Source organism: Genypterus blacodes, unplaced genomic scaffold (assembly GCF_046128005.1).
Source record: "Genypterus blacodes isolate CSIRO-AG114 ecotype Tasmania unplaced genomic scaffold, CSIRO-AGI_Gbla_v1 ptg000156l_1, whole genome shotgun sequence".
Lineage (NCBI taxonomy): Eukaryota > Metazoa > Chordata > Actinopteri > Ophidiiformes > Ophidiidae > Genypterus > Genypterus blacodes.
The window spans coordinates 10,323,868-10,341,299 of NW_027466957.1; the positions used below are offsets into that span (position 1 = coordinate 10,323,868).

General features: G+C 45.0%; 1 protein-coding gene across 1 annotated transcript; it reads right to left on the reverse strand.

Annotated features, from left to right (window-relative positions):
- Nucleotides 1-16,661, reverse strand: ngfa (nerve growth factor a (beta polypeptide)). Its single transcript, XM_076167114.1, has 3 exons — nucleotides 16,465-16,661; nucleotides 1,554-1,661; nucleotides 1-1,296 (listed from the first exon to the last, which is right to left on the reverse strand). The coding sequence occupies exon 3, from the start codon at nucleotides 1,283-1,285 to the stop codon at nucleotides 401-403; it is 885 nt and encodes a 294-aa protein (XP_076023229.1). The 5' UTR covers nucleotides 1,286-1,296; nucleotides 1,554-1,661; nucleotides 16,465-16,661; the 3' UTR covers nucleotides 1-400.
- Nucleotides 16,662-17,432: the final 771 nt, after the last annotated feature.

A 17,432-nucleotide genomic window follows, 5' to 3' on the forward strand; every position in this document is an offset into this window, starting at 1 on the left:
GCAAGTACTGAGGTGTTTAATAAATAACAGCATGAACAACACAACAACAATAACAACAACATTAAAAGCTTGAATTCATTTTGTATATATACACATATATATTTTCATATTTGACTGTATAAACCATAAATATGACATGCAGTCCTTATAACTTAAAACAACCAGGACTTCTTGGACTGAGGTAGGGTCAGGGGCTGAGGGGTTGGATTGATGAAGCTATGTCCGTGTGTATGTGTGTGAGTGTGTACATGTAGTTGTGCATTCAATTTTCGTGTGTGTGTGTTTGTATTTTGAGGTGGGGAAGAGGATTACAGTATTGGCAATAAAGCTGCAGTGGCTGTTACGGGAAGTGTGTGTGCCTTGTTCATAGTTTCGGTGGTCAGGAGTCGTCCTCCCCCGGTCAGTGCCCCACTCGTGCCCCCCAAGACTTCCTACTGAGAACACACACACATGCAGCATTGATGCGGATGAAACGCCAGGCTGTCTGTTCCTTAAAGGTGGTCAGGGCGCGCACGTACGTGTGTGAGTTGGTGCAGTAGGAGTTCCAGTTGCGACTGTCGATGCCACGGCAGCCCGAGATGCCTTTGGAGCCCGATTTGCCCACCCGTCCCCCTTGCCTGCCCCCGCCGCCGCCCCCTGGGACCCTGCGTGTGGGGGATCGGCAGGTAGTCTCGTAGAAGAGCTGCTTCTTTAAAACGTTGTCGACTTTAAAGTAGGGCAGCACTGACACGTCATTCCCGGCCATGTCTGTGGCCCGTGTCATGTTGGCCACCCAGGTATTTATGCTGTCACACACTGGGTACTCGCCTCGGTGCATGGGCTGTGCACCCGTTTTGCGTCTCACCCTTACCCCCCTGGCGCCCTCAGTGTCATAGCCCTCACCTTCCTCGCGTGGTGGGAACACCTCGCTGAATACGACGCGGGGCGAGGGGCGGTAGCGTCTCTTTGAGAACAGTTTGGGGTCCACTTCTGGGATGCTGGAGTCGTGGAAGGGAGCCAAGTGCTGTGAGTGCCCAGCATTGGGGCTCCTGTCCTGGGTTTGAGAAGACGCCCGTTGGGGCTTCCTGGTCCTGTGGTGGCTGGTCCTGTGATGCTCCGGCGATGAATGGCGTTGAGAGAGGTGGTCCCCGGCTGCTGCGTGGTGCTGTCCTGCTCTGTGATTGGCTGCCGTGTGCTGTCCTACTTTGTGGTTGGCTGCCCCGGTGCTCAGGGCCCGTCCACCTCCCATGTTCAGTACAGCCTGGACGCCGATCAGGAGGAGCAGGACCAGTGGCGACGACCTCATGGGCACACGTCCTGGACCAGACACAAGGAAAAAAGCTTGTAGTCCATTAAAAATTATCAATGACATTTTGAAACTTTCAGTGCTCACAATGATATTGATTAATTGTTTAATCAAGTAAAACAACTGTCCTGCTACACTGAATGAACCTTTTCTGTGCACTCAATATAAATGTAACATCCTTTTTTACTACAGAGGAAAAATCTTTGGTGGTCACACACACTTTGTGGGTGTGTGTGGGTGTGTGTGATGTTGCCCCCACTGTTTGTACCTGTGGAATGTGTCCAGTGGAAGTGGGAGCCCCTGTGGACTCTAGAGCCAGACTCCAGTGCAGGCCGGGCCCCTCATGCCTGCCATCTGGACCCCCTGAACCACAGCTCTGTAACACACACACACACACACACACAAGCACTTAGTCTAAGGAGATGTAGAGGATTCAGCTCTTAACACATGTCCTGGTAATTCAAATGTTACTCTTAACATACATTAACAGTTTCAAATGAGATGACGTGCTGCATGCTGTGCGTTGATAGGTGTGATTGTTTCTCCCTTTTATATTTTGCCACAAAAATGTATAGAAAACAGTTCACTGTAGCTTATTTATTCAGAATGGTTGTTCAGACGTCTCTCTCTCTCTCTCTCTCTCTCTCTCTCTCTCTCTCTCTCCACTCCTCACAGACATACACAATATACCGTTATCTGACCTTATCGCACGCCCTGGTGCACACACACTCACTGTGTTTACCTCTCACAGTTTAGACATGCCATGCTTTGGTATGCGCGGTATTTCACACTTCATTAGACGTCACGTCTATATGGACAAGCAAAGGACACCAGTATACACCATTAAATATGGATATGTACACATGTTTCACATACGCATGCAGACACTCTCACACACACACCATCACTCTTAGGTGCACAACTACAAGCACACACATGTGAGTTATGCACATGTAGGCATGCATGTAAGGTCTTTCCATGAATGGTTTGCATGCTTAAGTGATGTGATGTATATTGGTACACAAATGCCAGCCACACACACACACACACACACACATACACACACAAACACACTCAAGGTCAGTGATGTGTGTCGATTATGGTGTGGCAGTAATTTTGATTTATTTTTAAATGATGTAATCATCCAATCTGGCGGCTGCAAAGCGAAACAGTTCATAAATGGGCAACAACATGTTTCAGCAACTTGGAGTGAAGTGAGGTGTGAATGTTTGCTTGTTTGGAGATAAAAAGCTAAGAAAAACTAGGAAATTAGTTAAATTATCTTTTATAAAGTTAAATATATATTGCAGTTTGTACGGTTAGTTTGTGTGAGAGTTAGTTCTTCCACTGAACGCTGAAATGTATGCTAAATGCCTAAATGTCTGGCAGTGTGTGAAACATGGACCAGAAGAGGGCAGTGTTGCCTGTTCTAGTTGCGTGCCCTACAATTCAAAGGGAACATCAGCCAGCAAAGACAGGCTGAAATGTTACTGGCCCGGCTCCCGCTGCAAACAGCGATCCAGCTGCAAAAGACAGCATCGCCTCCATAAATCATTTCAGGTATTTTCCCACAAGCTAAGAACCCAGAAGTCCTTGAGATGTTTTGTTTTTACGTCTCTTTTTGTGAACGTGTTTTGTCCACGGGGGTCAGCTTGAAGTTGGCGTTTAATGTAATCAACTGACTGTAGGAGATGGAGAGCTATGGTTGGAGACTTTGGAGACACTGACCCAGTAGTGATAGCCTTTTGGCTGCAGCCAGCACGTTCACACACATTGACACGGAAACATATACACATATGGAGCTGGTCCAAACAGGCAGTGGGTTGATTGATCCAGGCTGACGGGCCGCGCTCACTATTTACGTGGCCCAGGGTGAGCTGGGAAGATCCTAATGTTAAAAATATGTGGCTTGTGCTTAATGCCAATGGAGCCGGCGTAAACACGGCAGTGGAGGAGCGCAGGGGTCAGAGCGCTTTACAGAGCACCTCTGACTTAGAGGATTATCTCAGCACTGGATCACAGCACACAAACTCCTCTTTTGCACTCTCTCTCTCTCTCTCGCTCAAATCCGTCCAACCAAACCACGTCTAGCACAAATACTGTGAGTAGCAAAATAAATGCACAACAAAACATACACATACTCATGCACAGCCCTGAACACTATCTCTTGAGAAGCTCTTTGTGGTTTTCCAGCATTTCACCGGGCAGGATATGGACGAGCTCCCAATTCTGTTTGTTTGTTTTACGGTTTGGTGGAAACAACATTGCCTCTGTTTCAGGTAGCGTGCTCCGGTTGTGCTGCAAAGATTGATATTTCAGCCACATTTGCTTTGTGTTCTCTAGGAACAGGAACAAGGAAAAAAAAAAAGCTACATTAAGCGCTCCAATGCATTTCACATACTGACATACATCATACTGTGTAGGGGAGGCAGCCCATATGGTGCTGATAAAACAGGAAGTCTCATGCTACATAATCTGCAGCAACGGTGTGTCAGGCTCCCATGTGTGCTGGCTCGCACGGGACACGAAGCTGCTTTGCTCTTCAGAGATGCTGCTTTGTGTACCGCAGCATCAGGTCAGGTTTTATAGGTATTGCTTTTATAGTAGCTCTTTTATGGCAGTAACAAGTTTTCTAATTGGTGGAGATTTGACGTTTTTGGCCAGCTTAGATTTAGCTGCAAAGAATTCCAACACTTATGATTTTCACAGCAGGGAAAAGTATCAAAAAGTCCATCAAAAAGTTCAAACCCTACCTTCCAAACACTCATAATATGACAAGAATGTCAGTGTGTTGGCCCTGATCTGCAGAGGGAGGCATACTTGGCGATTGGCAAAACGTTTGGAACTTACTGAGTGAAAAGAATAGACCATTTAGTACTGGATTCGGCTCCAAGTGCGGTTTGAGGATTTTCCATGGATAATTTCATCGTTATTATTGTGCTTGCTCCCTCACTGAAATCAGCTGTAACAACACAAATTCAAAGATCAAGTCAATTTTCTTTTGCTGTTACTCTGAGAACATGGAACTGCAAACTGAGCAGCGCTGCTTTAAAAGGCCACAAGGGGCGACTCAGAAGACAGATATAGTTTGGAATATGGCTTTATACGCATTGTGGCACATGTGCATATATACACACACACACAGGGTTGTTTTGAAAAAAAGATACCAGCAGGCCCAATAACAATGTATTCCTTCCAAAAACTTTTCAGCAAATACTTCACGCATGACGATCGCTGTACAGTTCATGTTTGACACACTGTATTAATACACACTGTGATAAACAAAGCAGCTGTTTGTTATCCTTTCATGATTTATGCTTTGTGCAGTGCTGAAGTTTGCACCAAAGTGGATGTTTATGAGAGCAGATTTTGTGTGACGTGGCCCAGCAGTGCTGCGCTTTGAGGAGGATCCCATCTCTCACAATAAGCCAGATTTGCCAAACTGTAAATTGAGACCATTCCCCACCGAGTCGTCCATCACCACCAGAACACGCCGATGGCACGAGGGTCCCAGGCACTGCGAGGCACTATCTGGATAGGCTCGATTGCCGGTTGATGAAAGTATGTGGAAAGAGGGCATAAGTCATGCTGCCAGGTTGTGACCTGCAAAAGCAATCATTGAGCAGCATGAAGGGTAACGCTTCAATCAGAGACTAATTCCTTAGCCTGGAGCAATGGAGTCCAGCCACACGTTTACTGGTACTGACAATGCAAATGCAAATTTCCTGCCAACAACAGTTTTTCATTGTACAGTAGTGTGCAATCCTCCCTGAAAATCTGACTCTGGTACTTGCATGTTGCCAGATGATGTGGTTACAGTAACAGTGCAGCGTGTTGACTGTGATATAATAACTCAGAGGCCAGGTGGGCCAAAGTGGAGCATCGCCTGCCATCGAACCCAGCTTGGTTTACAGTCAGCGAGGGCTTCTTCCTCTCTGTCCAACACGTCAGTCATTAGTTACACGTCCCCGCTAAAAGGCAGCCAAGAGCGGCATGTCAACGGTCCAACGCCAAACAAACGCACACCTTTCTTTCTAGGAGTGCTGACAACGTTCGGCAGATAATGAAGGGGTGAGAACTAGAGAGTGACAGCCGCTGAGAGAGAGCAAGGGAAAGCAAAGAGAGCAAGATGGGCAAGGAGAGAGGGAGGTAAACAGTTTGCGGACGTCTCTCATCGAGCCTGTGTGGTGCGTTTCCTCCCGCTGTCATCCGCTGGAAATAATTATCAAGCGGGATGACAGCCAGGTCAACTCGCTCTCTTTTTCTCTCACACACACACACACCCACCCACCCACACATCTGAAGGCGTATCAGTTCCTTTGAATAAGTGCTTTTCCAATCTTTATTACTAAATATCTACAAAATGCAATGACGGGAATCACCTAAAGTTCATCTATAGGACTGGACTTGGACACATGCTGCACAGTATGGTTTGATTTAGTTTTGACAGATTGCTTAACATTATATTGGCAGAACTTCTCATTCAACATGAGTTGCACCAGAATACACATGTGCATCTAATAAACATATTTCATACACTACATGTTTTGATGTCATTGTTTCTATTTGTATTTACAGAGTTTGTAACTTCTCCCCTCTAGTCACCACTTCTTCATTCACAGCTGGCAACATTTGTAATTGAAAGCAACCTTTATATTTGAAATGAGTTGGGCTGGAATCGCGTCATCACGTCATCAGCTTGTCTCAGTTTTCACAATTCGCCACGTGAAACCAATACAGACAGAAGAAAATTGATTGCCACAAATCAAGCATTTGTCACGCAGGATGATGTCATGTAATCCGTTAAAAGCACATCCACGTTCCTGATAAATGATAGAAATGTGTTTGTTAAGCTTTAAAAGCTTTTAAATTAGAATTTGTCAAGTAGCGCAGGATGAGGAAGAAACTTATTACAATAAATCTGTTAATGGAAAACATGTCTTTGATAAGCCAGATAAGCAATTCAAATGATGTAAACAGAGCAATGACTCCACTCCATCTGATGTCCTGGTTCTTTCACACAGATGAGTCTCATCTCGCCCAAGAGGAAATATGAAAAAACATTTGTGCAGTTTGGAATTCAGTGTTGACAGGCACCCAGCCAAAGTTTCTGCTGTAATTTGTCACTCCTCAATTTTTTAAATTGCTGCGATAGTTCCATGCAGAACGATCATTCAACATTCACATCTGCTGCAAATATGCACCTCCATCCACGCCGATCAGCGATCTATCAGGTGGAAATGGAAAGGCACCTTTTGGGGGGGCGTGGCCAGGCGTACAGCATACTTTAATGTTTCACATGGCTGCTGCAGTTTTTCAGCCCTGTGTTGAATTACTTGATCATAAAGAAGAAATATTATATATCACATCTGAACTAGATGATAGCTCCTGGTAACATGTTGAAGAATCCATTTGTTATTCCGTCCTGCATCTTTGGTTTATCCCATCCCTATAATGCCAGACTGGGGAATTCGCCATATGACAGTTGTAATGCGAGTAGCAGAGATGAAAGAATTCATCTTCCAGGCTGTCTTTTCCACTCGTCTTCACGTTTTTTAAAAGATGTGCGCTGGGTGAAGTGAGGCACCTGTTGTACATCAGGGATACTTCAAACATCAAAACCCTGCTCTGCTGCTCTGGCCTTCGGGACACAGGAAGAAGGAAGACAGGCGGCAAACTGACAGGCGCTCCCAACCTGTTAAAGCACTTGACTTGTCCCCGTGATGACAAATGATGCGAGATACGAAGAACAAAAAGTGCATTTACTGTGTAACTACTCAACGAATTATGTTAAGAATTACAGCTAGAATAAGGGGAGAAAAGGGGGGGGAACACTAGTATGTGCAGGACTTCACATCTGCTTGCATTAGCGTGATGGGTTTACAGGGTGCAGCAGTAAAACATTTAATATGCCTGGCACACAGAATGCATAACAAAATGTATTTCAAAGTTTCTTCTAGGTTTTATTTGAAGTACGTTTTTGTACATTTGAAAACGCACTGACCTTTTGTTAAACTCGGCTGGCTGGTACAGGGGCAAGCTATGTGTCACGAACAAGAACACTGAAAAGAGCGTTCAAGAGCATTTTTAACCATTTCATGAAATAATGAATGAACTTGGTGCCACGCGGTGAAAGGATAGAATTCTGTAGCCGTCTCTTGTTTTGATTAGTAAGTGTTTCGGTAAGCATGTGGCTGGAAGTGGTAGGATCTCTCTCCGGTACGTCTTCTTTTTTCTTTTTACACAGGTGTTTCTACTCATTAGCTGCTGAAACATGAAAGCTTGTGTTTGGAGGATTTGCTCAGTCCACCTATCTGTCCAAGGCATCTTGAGAATATCAGGGGAATGGGGAGCAAAGGTGTGGAAACTAAAAGGAACGCACTTTGGCTACGGGCCAGCGTCTCTGGCCCGACTCGCCGTATCCATCCCTGCTGCTTTTCGTGGCTCCTTCTCTCCGTCTCTGTCTCTCTTTCTGTCTTTCTTTCTCTGTCGGCCCATTTCTGTGTCTGTTTCTGTCTCTGCATCCAGGTTTTCCCTTCCTGCTCCAGGAATCTGACCCCATCATCGACTTAACTCTCACAGGGGCTTAAGCTCAGTGGTAACGTCTTGGACAAATATTGACGGATGTTCACAGGTGCAGAGTTTTATTCCCTTGTGGGTTGGATCTCATCGCTAAAGATTTCCTCCTGTTAGTCTTTGACATTACACAATCGTTTTCTGAACCATTCATACAAAGTATGCCTGCCCATCTTCTATTTCAAGTTGACCCCTTAGCTACTGCCTCAGAAGCTCTAATGTGATTCCACTGAAGACTTTCCAAATTCTCTGACAATAGGATTTCAATTAGTTATTCCCAGTGGAAGGAATTTCTCTTGGAACAGGGATAATCAAAACAACTGGATTGGTGTCTGCATATGGATCCACTTTTCCCATCTGGGACCATCTACCATCTTCTATTGAAAAGCAGCGGAGAGGAGAACACGGCGCCAATGAACTTAAGACCGATTAAATTAAACTAAATAAAACTCTTGAGTAAATTATCTGTCAAACAGAAAGTGATTTGTGTATTTATGAGCACAACGTATTATTTGCTGAGATTTTAATATGTTTTATGTTGGTTTTGATGTGGTAAGTTACGCTAGACAACTGACTGCGCTCCCACTATCCGTCCTTAAGGGAGAGCATTACCTCCAGGAATTCCAGGTCTCAGGTTTGGCAAACATCTCACAGGCTTGAACACAGGAAATGATTTGAATTCTATTTTATCTGCTTTTTTGCTGAGATTTCAACACTTCTTCAGCGGATCACAAAGCTACACAGTCTTAAGTCAGTCTTCGGCACGGTATGTTTGCTCTGGATTTGCTTCTTCTTCGCTGACAGAAAGCAGAGACACGTCCACATTAAAACCTCAGACTATTCCCCTAATGTCACACATTGTTGTAGAATAGGGTCTGATTCATCTTAAGAGAAAGACTGAATCCTTGTGGTGTTTGTGAGAGGAATCCAAACTAAACAAGCTAAGAGCAGGACTCAGCCGTAATTACATCTGGGAAGTAAAGGATGAGTTGCAGAAAGTTGAAACTAAAATCTGGAAACAATGCTACTCTTTGTTTTGTTTTTCCATTTTGCCACGTTCCGGGCAAAGTGGATACCTAATTTTTGTTGGTGAAATGCATTCTATATTGTGAGTTTCGACCTTAAAGATGTTCACATACAGGTGTATTACTTTGTGTAGTAGATGTTTAGCACTGCAAGAAGGTTCTGGGTTTGCATCCGGCAGCGCAGCTTACATGTTCTCCCTTTGTCTGTGTGGGTAACAAGCATGACACCTCGTCGCTTTGGATGTATAAAATGTTTGTTATTACAAAATAAACTATGGTAACGAGGCTTAGGCACTTCATCAAAACACTGCAAATCACAACCTGAGAGCCGACTCACAATCGTTGTTTCATCGCAGTGAAACTGAAACGCTCTGTCCCTTCTCCTTTCACAGCTTGACACATCTGAAGCAGACAGAGGATTTCAGTGGCGCGATGTTGTTTAATGTCCTCATTATGAACTCTCTGCTGCTGTGCTGGAACCCAGTGGAGCTCCAGGCACGAGGTTGCTTTGGCAGTCACGCAAAACCACAGCCCAGAGTACCGTGGCTGCTCTAGCGAACGATTTCCTCCCCCTCCATCCCTGCCGACAGCCGGGCCTATCCCCATTCATCCCAGCCACTCCCTGGACTGGACCAGCAGTTGTGGGAGGCCGGGACTGCAGGCCTTGACGGCAGGATGAACACAATGATTAACATGTTTTCCAGACCCTGAGTTTTTATGACCTTGACATTGAACAATTTTCACATGACAAGTAGTTAAAGTTCTGGCACCACTGTGGTAATAACTCCCCTGGCCTGGTGAGAATCTAAGATCCCACAGTGGAGCAGTGAGAGGAGGGCCGGAGGCAAGAATGTCTGTCTGGCCACGCAGAGCGCTGTAGGCAGAGGGATGGAGAGGAAGCACTCGGAGACATCAAGGGAAAGGGAGAGGCGAGAAGTAATGGAGGGCGAGGTAGCGATGGGCAGTGAGGTATCTTGGGAATGGAACGAATAAAGGCTTGTGTGATGGAAAGAACCGGAGCAAGGAAGGGGAAAGGTCGCGGGGGTGCAGAGTGGGAGACAAAGAAGTGTTCAAGGACAGCGAAGGCGCTAGAAAATGTGGAGGAGAACAAGGAAGCGCTGAGTTTCATCATATGTCTTCTCTCCCAATGGCTTTAACAGAGAAAGAAGAGAGAAAAGGCAATCTCTGCATCTCTGCCTCGGCTGACAGCAAAGCAACACTCCCTGTTCTGTTGAAGCCTTTGATGTGTATTTACTTTGAAGTGACGTTTACCAGAGCAGAACCTGAAAAGTGTCTCTGCTATGCAGTTAGGAGGTGACGAGCAGCGTCATGGACTCTTCTAGAAAGCACAGTAATATTGAGTCAAGTTCATCCCTGTTTTCCAGCGTTACGAGCTAACTAGTGTTTCCGTGACTCATTAGTTTTTTAGCTATCAGCCTCTAACCAGGATGAAGTCATCCCTACAGATATTCACATTGTATTAACACGCTGTTGGCGTGTAAGAGTTCACCAATGAGTCACCCAGGTAAATCTGCTAAATTAAATGGGTGTAAGTAGACAGACGTCGAAGTTTTCCACTACGTAGGCTCTTGTCACAAGCTTGGGCGTGGGCTTATAGACGTTTATATGCGGTTATATGGTCGATGAAATGAAAAACGAGGAGGAGCTGTTCAACGCCAAGGCGCTCCGAGGTCTTGCTCGTGAGAAATACAATGCATGCGTTGGTCTCCCCCTCCCCTATTAAATTGTTGTGACAACGATTTTATTCAATAAACCTAATTCAATTCTCTTTCCACCCTTTGGTTTCGGGGCCAAGGGTCAACCAAGCCAGGGCGATCCTTTGAAGCTCATAGGGATTAAGTGTCTAGCCCCAGGATACTTGGTGACCTCACTCGTATGAGGGCATCCTGGTGCCAGTGATGTAACCGTGGCTGATTCTGCTTCATCCTCGAAAGTAAATGTAGTTATTCACTTACCTCTTTATGACAAACATGACTTTTCTATTTGACCCATCCGTTACGGTACCATAGATAGAGACACAGAGTCTCAACAGGAGTGTTATACGTTGTCTTCACTCCCAGCGTTTGTTTCATTACAATCTCACCCCTCTCACTAAAGACTTGACCCGGCCATTTTCTATTCTGTGTGGTCTGCACATCTTTCTGTCATCTCTCTCCCTCTCTGCTTCTGTCTCTCTCTACCTCCCAACCTCGCTCAATCTGCCTCCCTCCCTCCCTCTCTCCTTCCATCTCCAGCTGATGTCAGCCACCTGTCTGCGTGGGACCTCCCAGGCCCATCCTCTGTCTGTCAGCAGCGTGCCATGTTCAGCGTGTGAGCGGAGCTTTGCTGACAGATAGAGTGACTACTTTCCAGTGTGTTTACATGCATGTTTGTGACCCGCAGCTGGGGTGTAGATGAATGAATATTTACCATGAATCTCTATGCCCGGTCTTAACGGAGAGAAATGGCTTCTTGCAGAGTCGTCCTCCACAAACGGCTCCTGACATATGATTTATCCTAGGGCCTTAGCTTAAACCAAACTTGTTGACTGATGAAACAGACAGTTTGAAAGCAGGGGTAGAGAAAACTGCTTGTGATGTCCCTCACACAGGCGTGAATCACTCCTGACCATTAGATTAATGATCCCCTCTGGCTGAAACCACTCGAAGAAGAATGACACCGTTTATACTGTGACACGCCAATGTGCTCATTGTGTTCGGAGACCAATCTGATACAACTAGCCAGTGGCTCATCTCGCTGCATACTATGCATTCCCAAATAGGCATTATACCAATAAGTGCACGGTTAGCGGCTTCGCTTGTATCCTTGGGGCTAAGGCGTGTGTGTGTTTGATGCGTATCCAAGACAAACATGCATATACACACGCACACAGAAACCGCACTCTGCCGCTGCTGTGTGACGCTGTGTGGTTTGCGTTTGCCACGTGTTTCTTGTTAAGGTAAATTTTTATCTATTGGAGCAGCGTCTGACGTGGATTACATGGTTAGAGAACTTTCCTGTAACCAAGCATGTAATGGCGCCGTCTAATTTCACATGCATTTCATTCTTTGTATGATGGTAGATAGCAATATGAGAGACTTTCATGTCCAGACAAGCTCATGTCAACCTACCAATCGAGATGAAGGAGGAAGGAAACTGAGAGTGAGATGGTGTCACCACATCAATCCTATTCTACACAAACACACACGAACACACACAAACACACACAAACACAGAAAACAAGATTACGGAGAGTACTTATCGTGTTAGTTGTTTACTACGTCAACACAAGAAGACCACAAAACTCTGTTCTCCTGTAACAACATCCCTGGTAATTAGTGATTTATCTGCTGCTGTGTGTTTGGGCTGTGTGCACAGGCATGAGTGTGAGCCGAGTGTGAGCCATAGCTGAAAGTCACAGAGGCATTTAATGTGGAATGAGCAGGCGTGTTGGCACATTGAGTTGTCATTTTTGAAACACACGCACAGACTTAGACACAGAAACATACAGACATTTGATGGACCACCTGTCGAACTTGGACTGACTTGCATAACAGGGATTTACTTTCCCCGATATTTGGAAAAATCCCAACGTGGGTTAGTATGATTCGTGTTATGTTTTTTTTTTACAGTCCAAAGGAGTTGGAAACCAGGTCCATATGGGGGAATGTAGCTGGGACAATGGAATTCTGGTCATGTCTTCAAAAAAAAAAATCCTGTCTAGATCCAGTAAGTTTCAAATGTCAAACAATATTAGCTGTGATCTATATTGAATAAACGTGTTTTTAAACATTGGGAGAAGTTGTTTGGGAACGGAAATCTCAGCGAGAGTCACCACAGAACGAAACCTAAGCATGACGTCACGTTTCCGTGTTTTCCGTGTGTGTTTGGAGCGCTCCTCTCCTCGTGCCACATGTTTCACGAGCCCGACCTGCTGTGACCTGTAGATGCCCATTTTCCTAAAAACAAACATAGCTCCCCCGCGCCTGACCTTTCACCTCTCACTGCTTCCAGATAGGGAAAAAACCCCAGCTGGCTCATTTTACACCACAGGTTTGTACCCCATTCTGTCCGGTGACCTGTGCCGGACTCCAGCCCCGGTGACAAAAGATAACCAAAGCCAAGTTCTGACCCGAAACAAGGAACTTTAGTTGTATTATTCCTTATAGAGATGATGAGTGATTCACATGTAATATTTCTGATTATTAAATGGTATAACGTTTCTGACTGAATTGGATTGGAATTGGACAAAAATACTTCATATACTCTATTTCATGAAAAAAAATTACTTTTACTCAATAGTTGACGACAGTAGGTAATGACAGAGAGCGCGTCTGGCCCACTTTGTTGTGAAAAATGATTCTGTCAGCAAGCAATGTCAATTACATGGAGCTCTTACAGTGTGTTACAGTTTGACACAGTAATCAATACCTTTGGCTAACATGTCACTCAACTGTTGTAAAAATGATGGCAGCGTTATTGCAGGCAAGTTGTTACAAGTTTGTATACAAAATATAAGCAGTCATAATTGTTTTAGGAGAGCGATTGAGTAGGTAAAGATAAAGACATTATAAAGTAGGAAAAGGTGGCATTTGATCTGCTCAAACATCTACGACCTGATAAGAAATCTTGTGAGCCGGAGAAATAAAATGTTACTGTTCAGCATAAACAAAGTCCCACATTTGAGATTTGCTGCCATCTGGCACTGTAAACAGATTTTTCCCTGTCTAGACAGCATTAAGAAGTAGTATTAAAGCACATCTGGTGATTAGTAATCAGGGCGGTATTAATCGTGTAATTTAACATAGCCTGGTAATGTTAGACCAGCAATGGAAAACACATTGGCTACAAGTAACAATAATGAGCGTAATGATGCTTTATCCTGCGTAAAATTGAACTCAAAGTCTAAGTCGAAACACATTACACTGATGGGTAAGTAAGTAGTCAGCAGCACTTTAGGCAGTTTTTATTTTGTGGTAATTACACAAAAAGTGAAGTCATGGTGAGAAATGACACCCGGACAATTTAATATCCGATTGTCACATGAGGTCTTGGCTCATTTGAAATGCTAACACAGTCAGGCCAATGTGTTGATTGTGGTGTAACTGCTCATACGCTGTGCAGTAAGGTTGCATGCCTGTGTGGTTATAGCCATAATATGAATTTATTGATTACATTATCAGATCGCATTGGTTTAAGATTATACATTTGCTTTATTACAAAGTAGAAGCTATAGCACTTGCAATTTAATATAATAACAGTATAATTGACTCTTCTAGGCTGTTTCATGGTTATGTGGAGTGATTTTAAGGCCCTCAGGTGAAATGGCCGTAGTTAAAGTGAGAGTCCAGGTGTGCTGGTGCAGCCTCTCCCCGACACAGGTGTCCTATACAACACTGCAATCCAGGCCGCGCACGCCAACCCGTCCTTTATGTGTTTAAGGGTGGATCTCCTCCCTGTCATAGTCTGAGCGATTAGAATTTCACAGATTTTCATGGTTATTGAGATTGTGACATTATCTTGTGTATCCACCAGAAAGAAACGGGAAATCCTGAAATCCTTCCTGATGTTTTGGAGGCTGTCAAAATGAGGACAGAGAGTTTCCAGGCTACTGTATGTGAACACACTGTACATGTACATGTAAATGTATATACCTACCTGTATGTCATGAACTCTCTCGCTCTCTCTTTCTTTCCCTCTCCGTGTGTCTTTCTATCACGCACACACACACACACACACACACATACACACACACACCCACGTACACACTGGTGCTAACGTAGGGAAAGCTGTAATTCAGCTTCAAAGGGAAACCTGAGAGGGGTCATGAATAATCACAGACATCTTTGTCTGTGGGGGAAAACAGCACTGTCCATCTGCCCACCATACACACACACACACACACACACACACACACACACACACACACACACACACACACACTAGTTTATATGGTCAAAGCTGTATTTTAGTGATGCCACTGGGTGCTCTTGAAGTTTGAGCGGTATATCAAATATGAGCATTTTCATTTTAAGAGACTGTGGTGTGCAGTGTGTTGTGTTGACCACATGGACCAAGTACATGCTGGGTGTCATGTAGGATATATAGCCAGACTGCTGCAGCATTCTCCTTCCACTTCCTCTGTGGACCAGCAGAGAGGTGATGAAAACACACTCAGCTCCCCTCCAGGACACACTAGCAGCGAAAATGAAGCTCGTAAACAATTTAAAACATTTTCTTTTTGTACAGACCGGACCACATTTTCTCCTGAGAGAGCTTTGCTCCCTGGCTTTTGCTCAAAGTTTGGATAAGTTTGCTTATCCAACACAGATGTGTAGCCACACAATGCTGTATATGCAGACGATGTGCACGTGTGTGTGTGTGTGTGTGTGTGTGTGTGTGTGTGTGTGTGTGTGTGTGTGTGTGTGTGTGTGTGTGTGTGTGTGTGTGTGTGTGTGTGTGTGTGTGTGTGTGTGTGTGTGTGGGGGGGGTGGGCGACGCAGTGAGAGGGATTGAGGAATAGACGGAGGGAAGTGGGCGAGCGCAGCACAGATAAACCGGCCTGTCACTTAGCATTTATTTGAAAAAAAACTTTGAACTTAGACTTTGAAACTTGACTTTTTCACTCCGCAAACACACACTTTTTTCAGTCGATTCGGTTTGATCAAAACACACACATGAAAGCAATTTGCTGAAAGTGGCTGATGCAATTGCTGTACCTATAGGACACATGTTTACAAGATGTGTTTGTTTGTCTGTGTGACATTCCTTCCCTGTCAAAGCCCGAAAGGAATTCCCTGGTAGGAGTGGCAGGCATGAGGTCTGTGTTTAGCACACATGCTTGCACACTTACACACACAATCATACACTCGTACACTTAGATACATACAGTCAACTATATACATTTGATCCATTTGCCATGAGAGTACCAAGCCCCGCCCACACTTCAGGATAACCTCAGCAACGTACTTCATGTTGGACACTGGAGCTCATCAAAATCTACACGTCTTTAGAGGGTTGTGTAACATGAGTGGAGAGAGAGAGCTAGACAGCGAGAGGGAGAAAGAGAGAGAGAGGTAACCTGATGTCCCAAGAGTTTTCTGAAACACTGAACTGGTTCCCATTGAAGTTTGGAGAACCCCCTGTTTTCTAATCCTCACCTCCCTTCTCTTCTCCTGCCCTCCCTCCCTCCACCACCTCCTCATTCCTCCCTCTCCATCATGTTTGTACCTGGAAATCTTCAACGGAATCACAACCAAACTTTTTAGCGTCATCACTCAACTTAACTTCACTTTTTTCCCCCCCTAAACGCCTCCTCCTGAGTGCAGCAGCGTTTTCCCCCCCAGACTGGCTGCTGCTGCTGCTGAGCCCGGTCAATTTAGAGAGGGCTCCACTTTCACTTAATGACAGGTATTAAGAAACCTTCAGAGTCAATATTCTGGAGAAATTCCTCCTCTTTCTTCCCTGTCATGCGCCAACTTTCTATTTTTGTGCCGCACGTGCACACACATACAACACACACACATACACACATACCACGTTTAATTACAGCTCTTAAAGGAACAATGTGAAACTTACCACGCTGTTAATGATCCTTCTCTCTGTCTGTCTCTCTCCTCTGAGTGAAAACGTCCAGAGAAAGTCTGATTATATTCCACCTCCACTCTCCGGGGCTGAGGGCAGAATTATCCCAAACTCCAAATCCCGCTCCGGCTTTTAAAGCTGTGAATCCAGGTCTTGGGCCATCCACCTCTGTCTGTCTCCCTCCCACACTCTTTGGGAAATGGATTGTTCTAAAAGTTAGTAAGAGGAGTCCCAAAGCTACTCCCACCCTCCTACTTTGTCTCACCACAGGTCCTAGTGCCTACCCATTCCATGTTCATACGCAAAATGGAAAAAAAGACGCTCAGCTGCTTGATCAGTCACACCTAAAGTAGTTGCCTAAAGTAGTTCTTCTTCAACGCAGGGAATAAGGTGTAACCCAGCATCTTGAGGTCAGCCAGTCAGTCTCTTCACAGCGAAAAGCTTCCCACGTTTGTTATTGTCATGACACACCTGAGTCACTTCTAGCCAGACATACATACACACAGCAGATACCCTTGGATGCAAACTGCGAGACGTGTTTGTGTGTGTGTGTGTGTGTGTGAATGTGTTTTAGCTGCCTATGTCCTTGGCACAAAAGATGGCGATCGGACATAAGCTCAGTAAAAGTTAGAATTACATTTCAATATTCTAGCACGGCATTGCAATACAAATATTAGGGATTAGTACAGTTCGATGCCATTCATGGATGCTCAAGAACAGAACTTTGATGGTCCGTTGCAATCAGGAATTCCACACTGCTACTTGTCAATGGCAAATGAGAAGGAAAAATGGGAAATGGAGCAGTGAGAAGAGCCAACTATGCAACTGTGATATCCCCTCGCCCTGGGTAGAGGCCGGCCACGCCCTGCATTCAGCGGGGCCTCCAGGCTGCAGGATCACACCAGTCACTCTCTCTGACATTTCTCTCTCTCTCTCTCTCTCTTTCTCTCTCCCTCGCTCTC